The sequence below is a fragment of the Prinia subflava genome, chromosome 3 (assembly GCF_021018805.1).
Source record: "Prinia subflava isolate CZ2003 ecotype Zambia chromosome 3, Cam_Psub_1.2, whole genome shotgun sequence".
NCBI classification, from domain to species: Eukaryota; Metazoa; Chordata; class Aves; order Passeriformes; family Cisticolidae; genus Prinia; species Prinia subflava.
Genome location: NC_086249.1, coordinates 105520313 through 105546032, shown reverse-complemented (window position 1 = coordinate 105546032; position 25720 = coordinate 105520313). Strand labels below are relative to the sequence as shown.

The following is a 25720-nucleotide window of genomic DNA, read 5'->3' as shown; positions in this document are numbered from 1 at the left end:
TCCTGTGTATTAATCCTGGCTCTAGCATGAAGAAAAGAAGGTAAGAAATCAAGTCCTTATGAAGTGTTAGTTATTGTCTTCACACTTTGGTCACACAAAACAATCTCTCTCTAGGCCTGAAATCCAAGGGCACCCTACAGCCTCAGGCCCTGAACAATATCAACAAAAGTGACTTTGGGGGAGCAAACTGGGGGAATGTGACTTCATTACCTGAAGCTGTAATTGGAGGATTAACCCCTCCAAACTTTTAATTGTCTGAAAAACTCGGGACCATTTTCCACCTTGGGTGTGGCCTTGGAGGCTTCTGACTGCCCAAGGTGTGTCTGTGGAAGGGCTTTCATAAATTCCCACTCTTATTCTCTTACTCCTGTCTCTGTTCTAGGCAGTCACTCCAAGGCATCAAAACCACCTGAGAGGACTCATCAGAATCATGAAATGGTTTAGGTTGGAAGGACCTTAAAGATCATCCCATTCCAACCCCAACACCTTCCACTATCCTGGGGAGCTCCAAGTCCTGCCCAACCTGGCCTTGGGCACTCCAGGGATGGGGCAGCCACAGCTGCTCTGTGCCAGGGCCTCCCCACCCTCACAGGAAAGGCTTCACCCTCTAACAGAATATTTTATTTCCCACCTCACTGGTTCTTTACACAGAATGACTTCCAACAGCGTTTTCTACCTGCTTTAATTTCCTTTTGTGGAACGAGCGGTGTTGGAGTTAATCCAAACAGTCTATATTGTTTTTTCCCCCTAAAAGTCCAGCAGCTTCATCCATCTCAAACCAAAGCATTCCCAATTCCAAAACATCCCTCTGTTTGGAGATGATACATGTAAAATACCTGGAAGCATTCTTTAACTCATGCTAGTCACTGATTTATTATGTGCTGCTTTAACTCTCCCTTAAAAATGTGCATCCTGCTTGGGAGGAGCATATTTTACATTTTACATTTGCATTATTTATTCACTCATATTAAAGAGAATTCTGTGGAAAAAGACAAAGTATCCATGAGCTCTCCCACCAGTTTTATTAAAAGGAAGTTTGAGAAGAACATCACTCTTACCTGTGTACCCAATACTTGTAGTACTGGGGGAGAACTCCGTTGGGTCCCTTCTCCTGAAAAACCTCTATGAGCCTCTCCAGCACAGTGACAGTCCTTGCAATGAGGCAGTCTGCACTCAGAGGCCTCAGCTCTGTGCCCTCCTCCCTGTTAAACTTTGCAATAAGGTCGTTGATGCAGATGGTGGGGTTGCTGTTACTCACATTAACGCCAAAGCCTGGAGGGGACAAAGAGAAGGACAAAATCAGAGAGGCAAACTCTGTTACCAGCACTTCCTCCACCTGCTCCGTACAATTTATCCCTCAGGATGGCTCCCAAAGCTGGGCTCATTCAGTCTCTCACACCTTTGAATCTTCTTGCTCCTGTAATTACAATTCTCAGCTCAGATTTTGCTGCTTGCCCTCAAAATGCCTCCTCAGAATTAAAGGCAAATCCAGCAGAGCCTTCCAGCCACAGCCCAGCCCATCAGCGAGGGTTGGGAGAGGATGAACTGCACCTTGGTTCCAAACCCATCCATGTGAGAGGTTCTTTTACTCCCTGCAAGCTGGCACGTCCTCAGCCCACTCAGAGAACAACTGATCCTAGCCTAAGATGGAGTTTTACTTCCCAGTTTAAAATTTAACTCCGAGACCTTTCTGTTCACTGCAGTGAGCTGAGTGTCCTTTCCAAAAACCCAGACTTTTCTCTCAGCTGATAAGCCTCGTTTGGCTAGCTGGGGAAAGCCCAGAAGATTTGATTTGAGCTTAGCAAGACTCCAGTTTGCCTAATCTATCTCACCACAGCACATCCTTTAGAAGCCTCAAGCCTCTCGCTGAGATTTCTGCAGCTGGAATTCCCAAATTCTGAGTTGGCAGAAAGCCTCCCTTGTTTAAATGTGGCTCTTGGGGCCTTTTCTGCAGCCTGCTGAAACAGGCTTCGAGGGATGTAAAGAAGTATATGGTATTACCTGTTTATTTTTTTTCTCCTAATAATTTGGGGTTTTTTTTTCCTTTCCTCAGACATTTGGAATAAAACCTCGTCTGTCAGTCAGGTTTGGACATGATGCAGCTCCATCTGCAAGGAGGTGCAGGTTGATTTCTAAGTTTGCTATGATTAATTCATAATTTGTGTTAGCTTTGAGGAGAAGGATCTCTTCAGCAAAAAGGAGTTTTTGATTTTTAACAAGGCAGGGAATGCACACCAACGAGGCACAGTGATCCCAACACACCAGTCCTGTGGAAATGAGCTGAAATGGGTTACTGGAAAGAGATAAAGGAAAATGAACTGGAAAATGCAACGAGCTGTGCCAGCAAATCCCAATTCGGCTGTTTGCACTCCAAACAGTGAGAGGGAAGAGAACTCAGTGGCCACTGAGGGGTCACAGGGCCTTGGGTGCATCAGCAGCCTCAGAATCACTGCTCAGCAACCCAAAAACTGGGACACATCACCCACCCCGGGACGAGGAGCTCAGCTGAAACCCCAACACCAGGGAACGAACACAGCAAAGGAGAAAAGGCAGCCAGGAAATCTGAGAACCCCGAGGTGCTCAGGGCTGTGGGGGATCCCTGCAGTGTCCACGAGAGGAGGGAGTGCTCAGCAGTGGCCCTGCAGTGCTGATGTGGCTGATGGATGTTCCAGTGGAGGAGCCACGAGGTTCTGGCCGTGCCTGAGCAGAGGCAGAGCAGCGCTCGCAGGTCACGCTCGCTGGCTGTCCCCTGCATTCCACTTGGCTTGGCTCCTCCGCCTGCTCCGAGTCTGGCCCTCACATTAATGGGGAATATTCTTCTCACAACTCCTCCTCCACAAGCCCCAACACCGTGAAGTTCTTCCATTTTAAATCTCAGACTGGAAAAAAAGAAAAGCTTTGCTGGTTGTCCTTTTTTCAGGCTGTGTTTAAAGCCTCGGTGTGAAGTGTGGCATCTGCAAGGCTCGAGCTGGGAAAACCCAGGCTTGTCCTTGATCTGATTCTCCTGAGCCCATTCTTGGAGCAGTGAAGATGTGGGAATTCTGGAAAATGAGAATTTTAGGCTTTCTGTGCTGCCAGGCACTGACCCTCAAGCAAACACTGCATTGACCTGAGGCGGTGGAACAGGCTTCCAAAATTGTGATAGCGTGGGGGTTGTGGGTGTGGAGTTTGAAAAGAATTGTGTGATCTCACAGGGTGAAAAATGTAGAATTTAAAGTTTTAGTATACAGTAATATATATGGGGCAATATGGAGGATTTAAGGCATTGTCTAAGTCCTTCTTCTTCACCTTCTTCTTCTTGGTTTGGGGTGGATTTTTGTCTAATTGGGTCCGCATTGTGGACCTTGGGTGGTCAAAAGTATAAATAATACAGATGTCACCTCGTTATTGGATAATTTATGCTTAAATAACCTTGGAAAGAGTTAGAGACACCTCCATTTTCTATCCTGTTAGCTAGAACTCACAATTCATGAGACTGTGAGATAGATAAGAGTTAACAAACACCAAGCTCAAACACAAAACTGCGACTCCTGTGTATTAATCCTGGCTCTAACATGAAAAAAAGAAGACAAAAAACATCACAAAATGATCTTTGATTTTCATCATTATCCTCATTTATGGGAGATTCTTAGAAATGTCATAGAAAGAGCCAGTTCAGTGCCTGGACGTGGCACTCAGGGCTCTGGGCTGGGGACAAGGTGGCACAGTGGGACTCCCTGGGCTGGGAGGGCTTTCCCAGCCTCAGGGATCCTGGGATTCTGTCCAGGAAAGGATCCTGCATGACTCTGGAAAAGGGGGGATGGATCCCTGTGGGGGAAGCTGAATCCCATCACTCCTAAAACAAAAACTGAAATGTCACGAGGCTCCTCCATGGCTCCCACTGAAGCACAGCTCTGGGAGGATGGAAAAGATCCTTGGATTCACATGGAGCAAGGAAGTGTCAATTTTAAAATCTCCCAGGTGGAAACAGACTGATGAAAATGGACATTTATCTATTCCTCAGACCTACCAGATGACTCCTATGGATATCAAAGACAATGGATACAGAAAGTCTCAATTTGAATTGGGATATTTTGATGTTTAGAGTAAGAATTAAATGTCCAAACCAAATTATGTGAAGTGCTCAAGAGACACTTGACACAATGAACTGCTTTGGGTGTATTTCTGCTTTCCTGGTGTTAACCAGGCTGCAGGAAAACATGGAAGCTGTGAATGCTGGATGGGGCACAGAGAGATTTCTGAAGTTTCAGTGCAATTTCCATTCTGCTCACATCGATGACTCACTAATGAAAGTATAAAATTGCACAGAAATTGTCATGGCTGGGCTTGTTTCACAGAAGGAGGTGACTTCTTCAACTCTTTTCTTGCTTGCACCTCTAAAATCACAGAACTTGGACAGAAACAATGTCATGACCACTCCATCTTTGCAGGATATTTGTGCCACATTCAAGTACCAAATATCATCTTTTTCTTTACCCTTTTAGACTTGCTAAGGAATTTTCTTCCAATTTTTGAGACACAGCAGAGACAATTACTTTTGGAACTAGAATCTGGCAGGTTTCTAAGCAGATTTGGGATGATGCTGATGAGGGGAAAAATCTCCTTATCAAACAGCAGGATGATTATGAGAGATGATAAAAACATCTCAAAATTTAAAAATGAAAACATCAGAAGTACGTAGCTCTTCCTCTGATTTAAAAGACACGTTCCTCATTTAACTATTTGCCATGTTACAAAAAATACAGAAATTGGCAAAAAAAAAAAAGGATGGAGTCTCCAGTATGTTCCACTGGTTTTGCAATAAATCAAGAGGACAACTTCCCTCTCCCATGTAATGCTCTTCCTTTGAACTCTACTACACCAATCCAGATGCTTGCATTTGTGTTTTACTTGTCAAGCATATGGAATTATTAAGAAGAATGAAAACATTTACTTTTTGTGCTTCCTCTGGATACAATGTTGTGCTTTATTCCCTTATGCCTGCTGTCATTACTTGTTCTCGTCGTTGCCATTTTTACTGATACAGACACTGATAACAAAAAACTCCAGAAAAAATAAAAAAAAGCAGCACAGAAAAGCTTCAAAATAGACATTTACCAATGAGAACATGAAATGTTGTTTCAAGGAGTGTTGAGTTTACCAGAACTCCACCGAGCTTCATCAGGTCACTGTAGTAAATATCATTTGGCCACTTCACCCGCAGCTCGATGTCCTAAGGAAACAAAAGCAGGCATGGAGAGACATTTAGGGCTCATTCTCCACAGTTTGTTCTCTGAGAGAGAATCATGGAATGTTTGGGGTGGAAGAGACCTTAAAGCCCATCCAGTGCCACCCCTGCCGTGGCAGGGACACCTCCCACTGTCCCAGGCTGCTCCAGCCCCAGTGTCCAGCCTGGCCTTGGGCACTGCCAGGGATGCAGGGGCAGCCACAGCTGCTCTGGGCACCCTGTGCCAGGGCCTGCCCACCCTGCCAGGGAACAATTCCTGATTCCCAAGAGCCCATCCAGCCCTGCCCTCTGGCACTGGGAGCCATTCCCTGCCTCCTGTCCCTGCAGCCCTTGGCAATTGTCTCTCTGCAGCTTTCCTGGGGCTCCTTCAGGCCCTGCAAGGCCACCCTGAGCTCAGCCCAGAGCTTCTCCTGCCCAGGCTGAGCAATGCCAGCTGTGCCAGCCTTTCCTGCCAGCAGAGCTGCTCCAGCCCTCTGCTCATCCTGGAGCCTCCTCTGGGCTCTCTCCAGCAGCTCCACGTCCTCCCTGGGCTGGGAATTCCAGGGCTGGGGCAGCTCTGCAGGTGGGCTCTCACCTGAGCAGGGCAGAGGAGGAGAATTTTCTCTACGTCTTTGCTACACTCAATGTGCTGCTGTCAGCTGCTCCTCGTAATGAGAATCTACTGAAGTGCTCCACAAGTGCCACAGAAAACAACCCTGCCTGAGGAACCGTGCAGGAACCAGCCAAGGAGACAGTGACACCCTGAATTTCGGAAAGGAAACTCAGCAGACAGGAGAAATCCCAGTTGCCAAGCACACCAATACTCCAGAAATGTCCTAAAGCCATCCCCGCTCTCTGGAAACACAAACTGAGCCGTGTGACAACGCCCCAGCCCCACAGAGCAGCTTTTGTTGAAAGCAGGGGCTGAGCTGAACTTTGCACTGGCTACTCAAACACAAAAAGAAAGCAAATGTGCTTCCTGCAGTTTGAAAGGCTGCCCACCACTGCTGCATCCCCAGGGGCAAATTATGGGAGGTGCTCCAGGCCTCCAGGAGTCGCATTCCCTCCCACTGCAGGGGATGAAATCCCTTTACAGGATGTGTGAAAGCTGCACCTGGGCCTGTGTCTACTTTCCTGACAGATTTAAAGGCCAGGGAGGAGTCCATGACACATCCACTGACAGGAAATACTACCTGATTTTGCTATCAAAGCACTCTGAGGGAAAGCAGCACCAACTCGTGTTCGTTACAGAAAAGAACGCGGCTCCTGGCACTGGGGGAGGTTTGTGGGAGAATCTGGAGACACAGGAGGTGTGGTGGTGTCATCAGTGATGAAAGGGCTTCCAAAGGGGGAAACACACATCTGGAGGACACCAGGCAGCAGCTCTGTGACTGAAGTGACAACAAGAACAGCTGAGGCAGCTGGGTGTCCTGGTGACTTTGCCATGGAGCGGATTCGCCAGGTAGCACAGAAAATGTCACAAAACACGCTGGAAATGGAGCTTGGTCTTGTCCTCCCTGTCCTCTGCTGTTCCCAGAATGGGACAGCAAAGCATCCTCTTGATTTAAAGTCCGTTTGCATCCTCAGCATTAACACCTGACAAGGGAACTTCCAGCTGAGCCCTCGGAGCTGCTCTGGCAGGAGCCACACCAAAGGCCTCAGCTGCTGCTGGTTCAGCAGAGCCGGTAACTGTGGCTATCCTAAAAACAATGACTGGATGACAAACTGGGACATGGAACTTCTGGAACCAGCCCAGAGGGACTGTGGCCATCCTAAAAACAATGACTGGATGACAAACTGGGACATGGAACTTCTGGAACCAGCCCAGAGGGGCAGAGGCTGGAGCAGCTCTGCTGGCAGGAAAGGCTGGCACAGCTGGCATTGCTCAGCCTGGGCAGGAGAAGCTCTGGGCTGAGCTCAGGGTGGCCTTGCAGGGCCTGAAGGAGCCCCAGGAAAGCTGCAGAGAGACAATTGCCAAGGGCTGCAGGGACAGGAGCCAGGGAATGGCTCCCAGTGCCAGAGGGCAGGGCTGGATGGGCTCTTGGGAATCAGGAATTGTTCCCTGGCAGGGTGGGCAGGCCCTGGCACAGGGTGCCCAGAGCAGCTGTGGCTGCCCCTGCATCCCTGGCAGTGCCCAAGGCCAGGCTGGACACTGGGGCTGGAGCAGCCTGGGACAGTGGGAGGTGTCCCTGGGACAGTGGGAGGTGTCCCTGGGACAGTGGGAGGTGTCCCTGCCATGGCAGGGGTTGGGAATGTTGTTCCAGTTCCCTCCCAGCCCAAACCTCTCCACGATTCCATGACTCTGAGATTATCCCACTGTTTGTGGCTGCTGCAGTTGGTGTGACACCAACAAAGGTGACATCAAGAAAGGCCTTGCAGTACTTGAGTCTAAAGGGGAGTTCAAGCACTGATGTTTTTGATAAACTTTTCAATTTTCTTGCTGTAATATTTGAGTCCAGACCCCTCACTCTGTTTTCCCCCCTGCCAAGGGTAATATCCCCTCAGATCTGTCCTGGTCACTGAGAGCTCTTTACTGTCCAAATGCTCAGAACAGTACACACATTATTGATCCACATTTTTTACATCAGTATTTGGTACTTCAGTCACCTTCTTCCTCTTGAACGGAATAAAATTTAAAAATGCCACAGCAGGGCAGGCACACAGAAGCAAAACCACCCCCATTCATAAATCAGCTCCTTCCCCAGTCATCCCTGTATTTTATAAAACTAACTCTTGTGCCTTCATTTTTAAGTGGTCAAATTATCCACTCCAGCCAAATATTTTACATTGCAAATTTTAGCCTGAAGCATTTTGTTTTTCCAGTCAGGTTATGAAGCACTGAATTTAGAAGGTTTTAATAGAAAGGCTGACAGACCCTAAACTCCAGCAAAGCTACTGGGTGCCACTATAATAAAGTTCATGTGTAAATGTGTATAAGTCATTGATTTTCTGTAATATAGGAAACATATGCTTTAGTTAACTACCTCTGTAAAATACCAAAGTTTTATAGTTAGCAAATATTAGGAAATGGTAACATTAAAAAGGAGATATATGAGGTGATAAAGAAGACTGGTTCTTCATTTTAATACTGATGACAGGACACTTGATTCCCTCCTGAGAGCAATTCTCCTCAGTTCTTGCTTTAGAAATCAGTTTTCAACCTTAAACAAGGGTTGGAAAAATCCTTTAAAAGGGATAAAGTGACCACTGAAACAGCAGCAACAAAAAAGCAGAAAAGGATTTGTCAGTTTTACTCATTTTTCCCTCCTCCTTATTCTCCTTCAAAATCAAAACAAATCAACTCCATTGTTGGGCAAACAAAATTGACTTTTTCTTTACTGCTGAGGATTGAGGCTTAAGTTTCAGAAGATTAAGAGTGAAATGAGTGTAGTGCATTTGATCAGCTCACTAAAAGAACATTCATCCTACAGATATTGGATTTCTTCAAACATATCAATAATCAAACATTAGGAAGCTTAACTTTAGGTTCTCCTTAGTGCTGAGGAACTGAATGATGCATTCAGCCATTCTGCACAGAAAAGACACAGCTAAACCCTGAATTGAATGGAAATGAAAGCAGGAATTTTGAGCTGAATTAGAAGGACGTACCTCATATCCTGGTATGGATCTGACTGCCTCTACCACTGCCAAGGACACCAGGTGCTGGATAAAAGGAATTCTCTGGCCGAGGTTGGAATGTAGAGGGATGGAGATGTGCAGAGTGCACAGGGCACAGCCCACGGGGCTGAGCCAAACGTTTCCACCACGACCTGGGCAGGGAGAGGAAAAAGGGTAACTAACCTCAAGAGAATATTTATAAAAAAGATCACTTTGTGCATGTAGATAACAACTAAAGAGAAAGAGTCAAAGGTATCCATCTGAGAATGTACCAAAAGTCCTTTAATGAAGTTTCCAAACTAATTTTGAAAGAAAAAGGGTTAAAGTGCAAATCTTTTCCTTCAAAAAAAAAAAAAGGAATTGTTTTAATATTCCCATCCCAGTAAGTGTTCAAGGCCAGGCTGGATGGGGCTCTGAGCAACCTGGTTTTGTGGAAGGTGTGGCAGGGGGTGGAACAAGATGATCTTTAAGGTCCCTTCCAGCTCAGGCCATTCTGCAAGCCTGTTCTGAGGTTCTGAAGTACAAACTGCTGCTCAATTTCCCAGCATATCCTAAATCCCCTGCTCCCAGGATTTTCCTGGTCCCTGCTAGCAGACACATTTAAAAAGCTCTTGCTTTGTTCAAGTGGAGGAGCATTTGTGGAGATGCTCTGTGTGCACCCAGAAACGCATCCAAGCTCTGAACCACCCTGCACTGAAAGCCAGGGAATCATCTTTCCATGGATCTGAGCTTGGAAAAGCTCCCTGGGCCACACACCCCGCTCTTCCAGCAGGATAAATGTGGCTTTCAGAGAAGTGCCAGCATTTTTCTGGGCAAGAAACACGACTTGCTTACGTTGATCTGCCTGGGCAGGTCGTGCAGCCTCAATCCCAGAGCAAGTCCAGTTAACCCAGTTCCAGGCTGGATTTGGAGCTCTGACTTGTGTTACACTGGCTGTGGTGATGGCAGTTCTCATGACTGGCCAAACCTTTTTGGCAGGAACCAGGAGACCACTAAATCATTTCTGCAAAAGCCACCAAACATCCTGAAAATGTTTACTTTGGTCTCTTATTAACTTCTGGGTTTTCAGTTTGAATCCGCAGTTTGAGCGGGAGGGGACGAGGACAGGCTTATTTTATGGATTATATCATCAAAAATGCTCCTAATGCATCTTAAAATGTCCTACTTCGTGTATTTAACACACATTTATTAGTAAAATAAGGAGATTTACTCACCTTTCCCTTGTGTTTGTCGACCAGCCACTGCTATTAAACCCATCTCCTCAGGCAACTCGAACATTAACCTGCCAATTAGGGAAAAAAACCAAAAACCCCACATGCTTATCAGCTGCAACACTAAGCCACATTCATGAAAATCAAGGCTTAAATATCAGGTAATATTTTATGTTAACGTTGCACCAGCAATTTTTTTTTTTCAGTTACCATTTAGTCCTGATCCAAACCCATTAGAATATTAAAAAATGATTGGCTGAAAAACCATAATGTGAAACATTATTTTATCTGTTGGGCTGAAACAAGTCAGAGCCACACATTTAAGTTCTGATAACACAGGTTTTGTATTTCTTCACTTTTTCCTCAAGTGCTCCTTTTTTTGGTGTCCCCATCTTCAGCAAGTGACAACCAGCAATTCTAAACATTTGTTTCTACTTACAGCGAATTTTTGCTCATACTACAAAATATAAGAGCAGCAGTTTCTGATTATTTAGAAAACCAATATGGTGGCAATAAAGCAGTTTAAAAGATACACTATCCCCTGAGAACTAATTATGATTTAACTACAGTAAATAAATCTACACCTTCTGAGAGCTCTAGAGAACACTGGCTTATTTTAGGCTTGTGTTCTGCTTTTAAAATAGTTTCACTTAAAAGAATACTAACTTTCCTCTGGGGATAAGTAGAAAGTGCACTTTAACACCACCAAATGAGCCAATGCTACACTTAAAAAAAAAAAAGAAAAGAAGAAAAAACCCTACTGTGAGAACTTTGTTCAAGGCACTTTTAAAGAGATCTGAATTGTACCACGATCCTCCTCCATTTCACGTTTTCAGGAGTTATTTAAGAGATAAAACATATTCAAGATGTTGCCTGTGAGGTTAAGCCCAGAAAGCGATGTCCAGCCCACAGATCTGCTTCTCCCACAGGCACAAACACGATGCTGTTCATTCCTATAAAAGCAATCTTGTCTCGGGGGTGAGGGCAGCCCAAATCACAGAAAAAAGTCCCATTCACAATGACCCCCCTGCATTTCAGCTGGCTCTGGGAGCTGCTTCAAGCTCTGCAGCTCAGGGGGTGCAGGAGCAGTGAGGAGGAGCTGTGAGGGTCCCACAGACACAATGTCCCTGTGCTGGTGACAAGACAGGAACTGTTCCTTGCTCCTGCTCCACGGGACATCAGCAGCACCAAAACGCAAGAAACCCAGAGAATTCAGAGTATCTTTGAAATGCCTAAACTCAGTTTAGGTTGGATGTTAGGAAAAGGTTTTTTATGGGAAGAGTGATAAAGTTTTGGAATTATCTGCCCAGGGAGGTGCTGGAGTCACCATCCCTGGGTGTGTTTAAAATAAGACTGGATGTGGCACTGGGTGCTGTGGTTAAATTGAGGTGTTGGGGCTGGGTTGGACTCGATGATCTTGGAGGTCTTTTCCAACCCAGTGATTCTGTGATTCTCTGTGATTTTGTGATTCCACTTTCATGATGAGGTTCTTGGAAAGCCCACGCAAAGTCTGGATCACAAACGCCTTCGTTAATTACAAATCACAGAGTTCTGGAATGGTTTGGGTTGAAGGGACCTTGAAGATGATCCAGACACACAAACCAGCAGGAGCCCCACCAGGCCCCACAGTGTTTTCCCACATTATTCCCGAGTCATGGAGATGGCATCGAAGGCCAACAGGCAGAAAATCTCTTTGTCAATCACCTTCCATGAAACACACCCTGGTAATTGTCTCCTCTGGACATTGTGCATCACCTGCTGAGACCAGGCCCACCTATCTACCACCTTTGGCAGTGAATTTTACTTCTTGACACTAAATCCCAGAATCACCAAGGTGGGAAGAGCCCTCCAGGATCACCCCAGCCCCACCAACACCACCCCAAACCCTGTCCCCAAGGGCCACCTCCAGACTCCTCCTGAGCACTCCCACAGACAGTGACTGCAAACCTCCCTGGGCAGCTCAGCCCAAGGCCTGACCACTCTGCCAGGGAAATTTCCTTTCCAATCTCCAGGCTGAGCCTCCCCTGGTGCAATTTGAGGCCATTTCCTCTCCTCCTTTCCCTGCCCCTCCTGTCAGGGACTTGTGCACAGCCACAAGGTCCCCCTGAGCCTCCTTTTCTCCAGCCTCAGCTCCTTCCCAGCTCCCTCAGGAATTCTCCTGCCCCTTCCCAGCTCCCTCAGGAATTCTCCAGCCCCTTCCCAGCTCCCTCAGGAATTCTCCAGCCCCCTCCCAGCTCCATTCCCTGCCCTGGCCACGCTCCAGCCCCTCAGGGGGAAACCCCCCAAAGCTCAGGAGGTTTCATCCCTGTCTCTGGCAGCAGCCTGATTACAACACCAAGTCCATCCTTCTGCAACATCAAAACCTAATTTCAACTTGGACACACAGTTAGGAAGAGATTACAGGCTTTGCTGAAACACGCTAATTGCTGCTGCTTCTCCATCCATTTATCTGTTTTTAAATAACAAAAAAAAGAATAAATTAAAAAAAAAGAAAACCAGAAAAAAAAATCATGTGCTGCCATGAGGGGAGGAAAATAAACAGAGCAGGAAAAAAAGTTAATTAGGAATGCAAAACACAGGCTTCTTCAAAGAGATACAATTTAGGGGAACAGAGGATGCAGCTCTTGGAGGCTTGGCAGCAGGTAACAACTTATTACATGGGGAGACTGAGGTTGCACTTTGAAGGGTCACAAAGAAATTCTTTAAAGGACACAACGTGGGGAAGTTTTTAATTCCCAGGCTGACAGACAAGAGACACACAGATTGATTTTTACAGCTTCCTGAGATTGTGCTGGAATTAACATGAAGCCAGTGATAATAAAAATCTCCACACAGCCTCCTGCCTGCCTTCCCCCAGCTTCAGAGCTCTGTACATGGTGTGTGCTTGTTCGTTTGGTGAGGGGTTTTTTTTCTCCTTCTGAGAGAAACAACTTGGATTTTCCTTACCAGAAAGATTAACTGTACGTGCACTTTTTTACATATTGACTTCCCTTCTTTTCTTTCAACTTAATCAGTTGCAGACTTCACAATTTTGTTTTTCTGCAGAGTGGCTTAATCACAGTGCTCACCACATTGCTCTCCCCACTCCCAAAATTTTTTCCTTCAAGAAATTCTCCATTCTCTTTTTTTTTTTTGTGCTCTTTAACCAGCTTGCTCTGTGTGTTAATTCCATAGACCACAATGAGATACAAGATTATAGAAACACAAAATGTCTGAAGCTAAATTTACCCATCAAGAAGAATATCAGATGGCATCTATGTGATCACTGGAATTTTATGTAAATTTTTCCTTTTTTTGAACATTTTTGTGGTATTTTCCAAAATGTGAGCAAGGCACTGTTGGCATTCAACAATATTAAAGCTGAAATAGTAAGAGAGAGGTTCTAGCACAGTTTTTTACACAAATACCCTCCTCTCCCCCCTGTAGTGCATACTAAGAGCACTGTCAAGAGTAATAAAAAATATTTAATTATTTTACAGAAATTCCAAGTGTAAAGAGGACTCTGGCTTGCCAACACAACGATTTTTCATCCCACATGAACATAAAATGGGAACTGAAACCCCCAAAACCACCTTTGAATAATGTTATCAACTATAAATTTCATTGATGTCGTGGGTTTAGGGTTGAAACTCTCATTAAAGCATCCTGCTGTGTTACAGTATTGCAGAGGCATTACCACAGCCAGCAGTGCATTCCAGATGTTAAAATACCTGGGCACAAGAGTTATGGCCACATTTGTCCTTTCCCTTCAAGCTCCTTGCCTGAAAATCTCACTCTTAAATAGGTTGTTTAGAGAGTATTGTAAAAGAAACACACAAAAAAACCCCCAAAATGAAAACCAACCCCATCAAAACCCTTTAAATTTTAGTCAAATCAAAGAATTCCAAAATTATTTAGGTTGGTGGGCCACAGTTAGAGGAGAGGCCACCATGACTGAGAGTAGGTTTGGATTAGATATTGGGATAAAATCCTTCCCTGGGAGGGTGGGGAGGCCCTGGAAAGAATTCCCAGAGCAGCTGGGGCTGCCCCTGGATCCCTGGAAGTGTCCAAGGCCAGGCTGGAGCAGTGGAAGGTGTCCTTACCCATGGCAGGAGGTGGAATTGGACAATCTTTGATGCCCCTTCCAACCCAAAAAAGAATTCTATGATTCTATCAAATAATGTTGATTGTTATTGACCCCAGAGCAGCAGTTTCTGTGAGTGACACCACACTGGGACTCTGGTAAAAGCCACCAAATCAGGGAATGTGGGAAAGCCCTGAGGAGGAACAAACCTGGGTTCAGTTTATTCAGGCACCTGCTGGATGGGATCTTATGGGTGGCATCTCTGAAGGGCAAAAGAGCTCAAAAGGTTTGGTCTTTCCAAAGTCCTCCCACAAAATAACCCTGTCACAATCCTGAGGAAAGTAAGGACGTGAACAGAGTCTGCCTTGGCTGAAAAGGGAATCCAAGAGCGTAAAAGAATGGACAAAAAAGATGGAAACAAGGAGGAATACCACAGAGGAGAAATACAGGAATGCTGTCCAGAGAATGGAAAGCTCAATTATAGTAGAGATTGGGAAGAAAAATGGCAACGAGAAATTCTACTGGAATGTGATTAAAAAACAAAAATGAAGGATAATGTGAGCTCTCAGCTGCCTGAGGCTAAAACAAAGTGGATACACCTAAGGCTGAGCTACTCTAGGAATTAATTCTTTGCCCAGGTCTTCACCAACAAAGTCTTCCAGGACTTTAGACAGAGTTCAGGGAGAAGAGGAAACACCAGGAGTAGAAAAGAATTGATCTCATAAATCTCTTGAGAAATCTTGGCTCAGTCAAGTCAGGGAGAGCAGATGGGATGGATCTGAGGGCACATCCAGGTCTCCCATCCTCATGGTCAAGGACATCAGGGCAGTCCCAGCTGAAGAGGGAAAACATCTCCAAGCTCTTCCTTCAGCATCCCTGTATCCAAGCCAAGCCATTTTGCAGAAGGTGTCTGGATTTGGGGATTGAAAATGCTGGTTTGTGCTCCAGCTGTGGGCTGGACACAACTGCAGATCCTCAGGGGTTTGTCCAGAATTTGTCCTATTTAAATACCTTAAAATCTTCAATAAGAGGTGAAGGAAAGGAGGAATCCAGCAGGAAATGGCACACAAATCCATCCAGTCTGTGGGTAGCACTGAACCGTGGGGATAACTGAGCACGGGCATAGGATGAGGGGTTTTTCCAGATCTGACTGGAAAAAGTCTTGAATAAGCCAGTCAGAATTCACTGTTGACCCTGCTTAAAAGAAGAAGGTTGGACTAAAGAACTCCAGGGATTCTGAGCGATTCTTGACTCCAGAAAATGTCCAGAAACTCGTCATCTCTGTCCAGCAGACATTTAGGTTTGGTTGAATTCAGTCAGAAATTGTAACTATTAAATCCGAGATTTCACCCCAGTGGTGCTCACTGGAATCCCATCTCCAGGCAGGATCCTCAAGCCATTTGCACACTCTCTTACAAGCCTAAATACTCACATTTCCCCACCTTCCACTTTCCATGAGGCATTTTATACACAGCCAGGTGCTCCCAGGAGATTGTGCCCCCCAGGTGAGACAAGGAGAACACCTCAGCTGTTAATCCAGCTCAGGCTGATTTAAATGACAGAAACCTCACTCCAAACTGTGCCTAAATCCAGCAAGGAAAACCATTTACCAGAATACTCCGTGTGACATGAATGCACTCTTCTGTTCTAACGCAAAAATTCACTTTCTGGTGGCTTTCCCCACAGCAAAGTCAGCACAGAAAGGGCTATTTAATGTCAAATTCTCCTTGAACTCCTTGGATACACCAAAGTCCTGCACCAGTGAGAAAAAGCATTAAAGGGATTACAATATCCAGCCACGGGGAAAGCTAAAAAAGCACTACAACCTTGCACAGCTGGTTCCTTGTTACCTCCAGGAACGCTACAAAAAGAAGATTGTCCTGACCCAGACACGACATTTCCAGCGAGGAACATTCTCCTGGATGAATGACGTGGGTTGGGAGCTCACAGATCCTCTGGCTGGGCGGGTAAATCCTCGAGCAGGGCAAGAACAACAATTCAGTTCCAGGGAAAATGGGAAAATGCAGGATGGAGGAGGGCTGGGAGCAGGGCAAAGCCACCTGAGCTGTTCTGCAGCTGCCTCAGAGCTCTCCATAAATGAAAGCTGCTGTTGGCAACAGCAAAAGATGCCAGGGGAGAGAAGGGAAGATTAAATCACCTTTTTTTTACCACCCATGTGCTCATGCTTGATTTAAATGATGGTATTAAGGCTTGGGAATGGTTCTTGCTTTGACAACCAGGCCCTGCTGCACAGAACTCTGCCCTGAAATCCTCATTTGTTTCCCCTGCTCACTGCATTTTTCAGCTGGTAATATTCTTGTCTCTCTATTTTTATATCTGATATTTTATAATTAGTCCTTTGTCTGTTTATAGGCTTTTCCTCCTGAAAAAGAGATTTTTAAAACACAGCACCATACAGGCAGAGGTGTCAGGAAACATACCCAAATAAGAAAAGACTCCAAAAAATCAGTTTGCCAACAAAATGCCAGTAAAATTTGAAACCTGGGTTCAGACACACTGGTCATGTTCCAAAACTGCAAACTTAAAGAACTTCTTTATTCAGTAAATCAGCTTCTCTGTGAATATCATCAAGCCCACAAAGTCACAGTAAAGGAGGGCGTTTCCAGGGGAGATGTGAGCAGAGTTTAGGAGTTTGTTTCAATTTCTAATTCGAAAAGCAAAAACTTGTCCTGTTTTGAACGGTTTGTTTCATTTTTTCCCATCCAGTAAGTCATCTTTTCAATTCATAACCTTTCTTGACTTGAAAAAGCCACCTGCAGCCAAAAATGAACATGGGACAAACGGGAATGAAAGAGATTTCATTTGGAAATAGAACTCGAGGGCCAAGATTTAAAAAATAGAAGATGAAATAGATTTAAGAAATTCAAGAAATAGAAGTGAAATATATTTATCATAACATGGCAAGAATCTTCAGGCTATAATAAAAATTATAAACATATTGATCAAAGCCAGATCCAGCCTTTTATGTCTGAGGTAAAACACAGAATGAATGCAGGGAGAACTGGGAATATCCTGAGCACTGCAGGCTGTGCTGATGCCACTTTCAGCAGGGATTTTATCCCAGTTAGGAATGATTTTATCCCAGTTAGCAGTGATTTTATCCCAGTTAGCAGTGATTTTATCCAGTTAGCATTGATTTTATCCCCGTTAAGAGCGATTTTATCCCAGTTAGCAGTGATTTTATCCCAGTTAGCAGTGATTTTACCCCAGTTAGCCGTGATTTTACCCCAGTTAGCAGTGATTTTACCCCAGTTAGCAGTGATTTTATCCCAGTTAGCAGTGATTTTACCCCAGTTAGCAGTGATTTTATCCCAGTTAGCAGTGATTTTATCCCAGTTAGCAGTGATTTTACCCCAGTTAGCAGTGATTTTATGCCAGTTAGCAGTGATTTTACCCCAGTTAGCAGTGATTTTATCCCAGTTAGCAGTGATTTTATCCCAGTTAGCAGTGATTTTATCCCATTTAGCAGTGATTTTACCCCAGTTAGCAGTGATTTTACCCCAGTTAGCAGTGATTTTATCCCAGTTAGCAGTGATTTTACCCCAGTTAGCAGTGATTTTACCCCAGTTAGCAGTGATTTTACCCCAGTTAGCAGTGATTTTATCCCAGTTGGCAGTGATTTTACCCCAGTTAGGAATGATTTTATCCCAGTTAGCAGTGATTTCATCCCAGCTCAGTGGAGTCCCAGGCTCAGGACTGGGTCCTGGGAACCTCAAAAGGTTCAACAACACCAAGGGCAAGGTCCTGACCCTGGGCTGGGGCAATTCCTGGGATCAGCCCAGGCTGGGATGAGCAGAGGGAGCAGCCCTGGGAGAAGAATTTGGGGGTGCTGGGGCTGAGAGCTGGACCTGCCCCAGCCCTGAACCCCACAGAGAGGGGGGATTGTGCCCCTGTGCCCCTCAGGTGAGAGCCCACCTGCAGAGCTGCCCCAGCCCTGGAATTCCCAGCACAGGGAGGACGTGGAGCTGCTGGAGAGAGCCCAGAGGAGGCTCCAGGATGAGCAGAGGGCTGGAGCAGCTCTGCTGGCAGGAAAGGCTGGCACAGCTGGCATTGCTCAGCCTGGGCAGGAGAAGCTCTGGGCTGAGCTCAGGGTGGCCTTGCAGGGCCTGAAGGAGCCCCAGGAAAGCTGCAGAGAGACAATTGCCAAGGGCTGCAGGGACAGGAGCCAGGGAATGGCTCCCAGTGCCAGAGGGCAGGGCTGGATGGGCTCTTGGGAATCAGGAATTGTTCCCTGGCAGGGTGGGCAGGCCCTGGCACAGGGTGCCCAGAGCAGCTGTGGCTGCCCCTGCATCCCTGGCAGTGCCCAAGGCCAGGCTGGACACTGGGGCTGGAGCAGCCTGGGACAGTGGGAGGTGTCCCTGCCATGGCAAGGAATTGGAACTGGATTATCTTTAAAATCCCTCCCAGCCCAAGCCATTCCATGATTCTAGGATATTTTAAGAAGGCTCAAATTTGGTCACTTCCAGAGGAAAACCTCAAAACAAGCCCATGCAGCAGAGCAAGAAACATTTCAGCAAAATGGCAAATCCACTTCAAATCAGCACTGCATTCACTGATTCACAGTGTGAGGCACCACAAACACGAGGATCTCAAAAGTAACCACTGAGAAAGTGAATTTATACAATATTCCTGAGCTCCCTGTCTGATAAACCCAGCTGAGAACTTTCTGCACACACAGAGAATTAAATGCAATATTCTGGCCGCTTTCTAGGCTGGGTGATTGCATTTCCTTCTGACAATTTCTTTACAATTTACCGAGACATCATTTCCTGCCTTAAATCACAGAGGGTGTTAAACAATTGCCATGTTCGACCAGAGAAGTGATGAAGTTATTCCCAAGCAGCCACTCCAACAGGGTTAATGTAGAACTAAAGACACTGCATTTATCACAAAATTAAAATGGGTTAAATAGTTTTAATTTCTAATTCTTAATTTAATTTTTTTAATTTTTAATTTTAATTTTTTAAATCTTAATAATTCAACTAGCACAAAGAAGAATTGTGTGAGGTGCCCTCCCAGGATCCTTCCCAGAGCCCTGCAAAGTGGGAAAAAATAAAGCATTTCAACAACAAAAAAATTTCCATTCCTTGCTAAGGAACTGTGAAAGACCTAAAAAATTAGCGATAATAATTATTTTCCTTATTTAAATTAATATTTTTTCCTTTATCTTACTGCTATTGAAAGTTTCATCAACACTTAAAATCACAGAAGTAATTTATACTTAGGAGAACCCTGTAAAACCTTTTTTTTCCCCATGATTTGCTTTTCTTTTATTTTCTGCCTGCAACATCCATTGTGCTCAAAATTTAGGTTCTGGTGACTTATATAAACATAACAGCAAATTCCCAGTTGTCTTAATCCAGTGCTAATTGAGAAATACTTTTAATTATTCTCCTCTTTCTGATGGTGTACACACCTACACTAAAACAAGAGGCAGAACATTTTCACACTGACTTTTCTTGTGGTCCTGTCAATTAGTTAAACCCTTTTTCTGAAAAAATATATTTAATGTGAATAAATAAATTTAATTTTAATTAGCTATAATTTCAGGCAAATTTCTCCATTACCTCAGTTTTCTTTGGTCAAAAGCACATGAGCCTCAATTTCCAAATTCTCATCTCTCACCATTTAATTGAAAAACAGACACAGAAGGTTTTAAAAGTTCTAAATGCTGGTGCATATTCTGATTTTTGGGACATGTATGGTACAAACATCATCATGGAGGTGGTTATTGGACACAGGACTTGGCATTCAATCAAATCTTCCTAATTTTTCCCAACTGTGGCTTCATAAATTGGCAGGTAAAGCACAATTATTTCACTTGCATGGCTTTTTTTCCATTAAGAATGGTGAGACATGAAATATTTGGGGGAAAAAAAAAAGTATTATTAAGATTTTGCTGTGCAAAAGCAATCAAAACACCCCATTCCTTCCATGTCAATACACCCAGAATTTAATCAAAAAACTCCCACAGACAAAATATCAGGTTTTTAATCCTTCGCTAATGAAAAAGTAGAGGTGGAACACTGAAAAATTTGTAACATAAATAATGCAAATAGAAATGATAATGTAAGAGATTAAGGAAAAGTTTAATGCAAACTTTGGGGGAAAAAAAGGTATTTTTTTGTTTCAAAGTGTTTCAGTGAGAGCAGGTTTTAAAATAAAACAATTGGGAAGTGGAAAATGAGCTCTGAAATTGCAGCTATCACTTGAAATCGTTTGTTTGGCAAGTAAAGTTTAAAATATTATTTTTAAAAATAATTTAAAATATTTTTAATAAATAAAAAATTTTAATATATTTAAAATATTTTATAAAATATATAAATATAAAATATATAAATATAAAATATAATTATTATAAAATATACTATTTAAAATATTTAAAATTTTAAAAATTAATATTTTAATAAATTATTTTATAGAATATATTTTAATATATTTTTAAATATTTTTAAAGGTGTTGTTGGACCTGATGGGGTGTTTACCATATACATAATATTTCAAAGGAAAGAGAAATTGAGAAGAGGTGCTGTTCTCTAAAAAGGAGGAATTAATTTTTCTGCAACGTCATTTTTCCTTTAAAACACATAAGTGTTTATTTATTTCCTTTAAAACGTAAGTGTTTTAAAGGAAATAAACTCAATGAATAGAATTTCCTTGTGAAGAAGGAACAGATGATCCCCCAGTTGGGTTTCCTCTCCCCATTTCAAGTCGCAGATCGCGTTAAGAGATAACGACCCCGAGAAATTTACTGCTTTTCTCACGGCGAATTAAAGAAGGCAATAAACACAATAGCTGAGCTCAGCTGGCTCTGTGTTCATGGATTTGATAATGGAAACACAAAAAATCACCAAGGCCCAGAGTTTCACCCCTCCAGTGCCAAGGGAAACCACGACGTTTCTGAACTCGGCGTCGAAGCCCTTTTGGAGCCAACGCTCCGAACGCAGCGGAATCGAGAACAGGAAAGTTCTGTTCCCAAATATGTTGTTAAATATTTTGAAAACCCCTCTGCTGTTGGGCCGTGCCAGCTCGAGGGCAGACTCGCAATGGTTCATTTCATGGCTGATTAGGAATGGATTTCCAAAGGAGGAAGTTGCTTTTCTGCAGGCTCCAGAAGCAGCCAGCACAACGTGGATTTTAACCACAGACTCACACAGAGTGCAGCTGATAACCAAAGACCCAAGCAGGAGGTTTCCTTTGTCAGGGTGAGCAAAACAAAAAACAAAAAAAACCAAAACCAAAACCCAAAACCAAAACACCAAAGCACCAAAAAACCAACCAACCAACCAACCAAACAAACAAACAAAACAAAACAAAACAAACCAAACCCACACAAAACAAAACAAAACAACCAACCAAAAAACAAAAAAAAAAACCCAAAACAAAAACAAACAAAAACCAAACAAACAAAAAACAAAAAAAAAACAAAACCAAAACCACAACCCAAAACCAAAGCACCAAAAAACCAACCAACCAACCAACCAACCAAACAAAACAAAACAAAAAAACCCACACAAAACAAAACAACCAACCAAAAAACAAAAAAAACCAAACAAAAACAAACAAACAAAAACCAACCAACCAACCAAAAACCAAAAAAACACCAAAAACAAAAAAAACCCCAAAACAAACAAAAAAACCCCAAACAAAACAAAAAAAAAAACCAAACAAAAAAAAACAAAAAAACAAAACCAAACAAACAAAAAAAACCAAACAAAAACCCCCCCCAAAAAACCAAAAAACACCCCCCCCCCCAAAAAAAAACCAAAAACACAAAAAACCAACCAACCAAACAAAAAAAAAACCCACACAAACCCCAACAAAAAACCACAAACTCAAAAGTCCCCAGGTAATGTTAATTCAAATTCTTCACAAGCCAGAAAAGCTGGACGTTCCTACTTCTGAGAGGTTAAAATACGCCCAGAAACAATAAAATATTGTATAAATAAAATATGTACACATCATTCTTATCCTGAGAGGTGGGGGCTGGATCATGACAGAATCACAAGGTTTGGGTTGGAAGGTAAATTTATCTTGGATTTTGGCATCTTGACACTTTTCTGTTCCATTACACCTGCACGTAGTAGAGGATAAAACCTGGATATCCCAAAGAGCATAAAAGAAAAAAAATGTCTTTGATTCTTGCATTACCTCACCAAACTCAGGAATTGCTCCCAAATACTGACTGAAAGCATGTCAAACTCTAATTCTGTATCACTAGAAACTGTTTTTAGGTTTAAGAAAGGCTGAAAAAAATTGGGATTGTTCTGCCTGGAGAGGAGAAGCTTTGAGGTGATCTCATTGTGGCCTTGCAGGGCCTGAAGGACCCAACAAGAAACATGGAGAGAGACAATTTCCAGAGGATGGAGGGACAGGACACAGGGAATCAATACTCATGGAATAATAATTGAAATCAGAAATTAATTTCTGAACTACCTGGCAGATCTCTGAGTCCTCCTTCACCTATTTTTTTTTTTTTTTGGTGAATTACTCAGCTGTAAAGCAAAAGGAAAATACAGGCTTAGAAAAAAACTTTCTCATTCAGCTTTGCCACCACATTTCTTAAAAAGCTGGTGTTGTGAGGTGGTATTTTATTTAAAATGAAAAAGTGAGGTTTTATCAAGGGTAAGGGTATTACGTATCAAGGAATTCCTTTGGCTGGAGAAGGAGAAAAATGTGGAGGAATCACTTAAATGGGAATTACAAGCACAGATATGCAAAACTACTGAGAAACAAATTCACAAAAGGAATAAATATGTGGAATAAAAGAAAAATCAGTAGTTATTCACATTTGTGTGTTGTAAAATCCCACGGCTCCAACATCTCCCATGGATTTGCATCAGTGGCAAAACGAGCCCAAACTGCAGGGGGAAAGCTGAAATCCCACTCCAAAATCGAGCTGGTCCTGACTGGGACAGCCACAAGGTTCTGACACAGTTTTACACCACAGCCACAGAGGGATGGAAGGATCCTCTGTCCTACTCAGAAAAGCTCACAATGATGGAGTTGGGTTGAGAAATGTAACCAAAAATGTGTATTCTATTTTCATCTGTTGAAGCTGGTTGGGAGATATTGTTCTTTATCTCTTGTAACTCTAGGGGTAGAAAGAGGGCAGATCCCTTCTGTTAATGGACATCTGATAACAGCAGATAAGGCAGGGCCTCCTTATCTCTTCCTGCACCCATCCTCCTCCCAGGGACATCCCCTGTGAATGGGCCATTGAAGGCTCTCACAGGACTGATAACATCACCTCATCCCATTGGGAGATGCTCCACCCAGCGGGAGGAGCCAAAGCCTTTCCACCGGGATAAAACCAATGATCCCAAACTCCAATTCAGCCAGTTTTACACTGAATTTTTGGAGGAAGACTGGACTCATTTTGCCAGCCCTGGATCCTTTTTTCTAAGGATCATCTCAACTCCACAGAACCACATCTGTCACTCCAGGAGGATTTATTTGGACTTCCAACACCCTGACAGCAGCGTGTCAGGTCATATCTCTGACTCCATCAGGTTTTATAGGACTTTTGTGTGTTTGCTTGTTGTTTTTTTTTTTTGTCCTACTGCATCTGTATCTTTTAATATTCCCAGTAAAGAACTGTTATTCCTATTCTCATATTTGTGCCTGAAAGCTCCTAATTGCAAAATTGTAATAATTTGGAGGGAGGGGGTTTTTACGTCCTCCATTCCAAGGGAAACTCCAGTTTTCCCTGACAGATACCTGTCTTTCCAAACCAAGACAAGAAACAACAGCTCACTTAAGCAAAATTCCTTTTTCTAGAATTTTTTTTAGTATTTTAAATTTTTTAATTCCCCCCAAACTCCTGCATCTGCGTTTCTGGGCTGAAATGTTGTACCATGCCCACTTAAAACAAGGAAATGCTCATTCATTTTTTTTTTCCTGTACCATGCCTTGAGTTTCTTCACACTGTTCTTGTGTTCTTTTGGTGAAAGAAACACAATTCTTTGCTATCCCACCCTCCCCATCGTGTTTCCTACACCCTGAACCATTCCTTTTCCCTGTTTTGTACCGTGTCCAGCACATCCACACTTTTTGAAGCCTCGTGCTGAAAACTGGCCCAGTAACTCCAGTGAAACCCTCCCACTGTTGAGCAGAACTGGAAGCATTACCTTGACATTTTTAGCACATTTTAAGCACTTTTGTGCAAATTTCAGTGCCAGTCCTCAGCTCCTTTGTTACAACAGGAATTTATTTTTAACATACATTGAATTACTCACTCCAACTTCCAGAACCTCTCATGAGAATTGATTCCAACCACTCTCCAATTAATGATTTGTATCTGATTATCTGAGGCCACACTTTGAGCTATCAAGCTTTGAGTTTTAAACCCACCTTTTCACAACCTTATGGATTCTCCTGACAAAGAGGAGGTTTTGATAGGAAACCTTCAATTCTGTCACCCAAATTATTAATGGAAATGACTGAAGCTGTGGCAGATCTGAAGCCTCAGCAGTCTGGCCTAGGGAGAGATTTTAGATTGGAGATTTTTACATTTAAGAATGGCCCTTAAACCCTTCAGCTGTGGCACGGAGGAGTTAAACATCTGAAAAGGGAAAGACCACTGAAGAAGAAAATGGTCATCTTTCCTTTTCTCCACTAAGAGAATTTTAACAAGCAACTCTTCATGGAATTAATAAAGTTGCAGTTGTAAATGTCAACTGTTGGCAGCTGTCTGTCTCCTCCACCTTGCACAATATATATAACATTGAATATAACTGAGAAGGAAAAAGGGGAGGAAATACTTTTCCCTTCACGTATTTTTTTTAAAAATGTCTTTTTCTACAAGTACTCCATAAATAATTTTGAGTTTTCAACCAGGAACATCAGACTAACCTAACAGAACCTTGTACTCCTATTCATCCAGAATAAATCTGTAAAATTGATTTTCCTATTGCCCTTGTTTTATGGGATAACCTCTCCATTACAGCAAATAAAAACTTCTCGTCTTCCCTTTTTATTACTCTATCCAACATCCAGAGTCGTCCTGCCCCTGGAGGGCTTTTTCTCATTCACAATTTGTAAACTCTGGGTCAGGGACCTTCATTCTGTGTCTGTGGAACTCCCGGTGGCATCACTGGGGTGGCTCAAACGATGCAACAAAAGGAATTCAAAGGCCGAGAGCAGGTGAAACAAAACAACCACACAGCAGAGCTTTCATCTTTGTCTACCAGGGGAAAACTGTTCTCTCCTGCACACAAAATTCCCACCAGTATTGGCAGAATCCAGAATCACCAAGGCTGGGAGAGCCCTCCAGGATCACCCAGTGCCACCCCAGCATCACCTCAAACCCTGTCCCCAAGGGCCACCTCCAGACTGTCACTCTAAACCCCACCTTAACTCCATCTCATCCCTCTGACTCTGCAGGAACCTGAGCTTTGGATGGGAGGGACCATCCTGGAGGCTCCTCACAGCCCTCAAGGGGCTGAGCCTGGGAGCAGATGAATTGTGAGCTGTGGCCCCCTGAATGTTTGGGGGATGTGCAGGTGCCTTTGGCTTGGATTTCCTGGAATCACCAAGGTGGGAAGAGCCCCTCAGGATCACCCAGTGCCACCCCAGCCCCACCAGCATCCCCCAAACCCT

At 43.6% G+C, this 25720-nt stretch overlaps 1 protein-coding gene across 1 annotated transcript in view; it reads right to left on the bottom strand.

Moving 5' to 3' along the window:
* The window catches only part of HLCS (holocarboxylase synthetase), a 115643-nt gene that overhangs the window by 3906 nt on the left and 86017 nt on the right, over positions 1-25720 (bottom strand). Inside the window, exons 7-10 of the mRNA XM_063393216.1 lie at positions 10039-10106; positions 8816-8976; positions 5098-5212; positions 1059-1272 (exon numbers count right to left, since the gene is read on the bottom strand). Coding sequence (XP_063249286.1) covers positions 1059-1272; positions 5098-5212; positions 8816-8976; positions 10039-10106 — 558 coding nt within the window. The remainder of the gene's footprint in view (positions 1-1058; positions 1273-5097; positions 5213-8815; positions 8977-10038; positions 10107-25720) is intronic.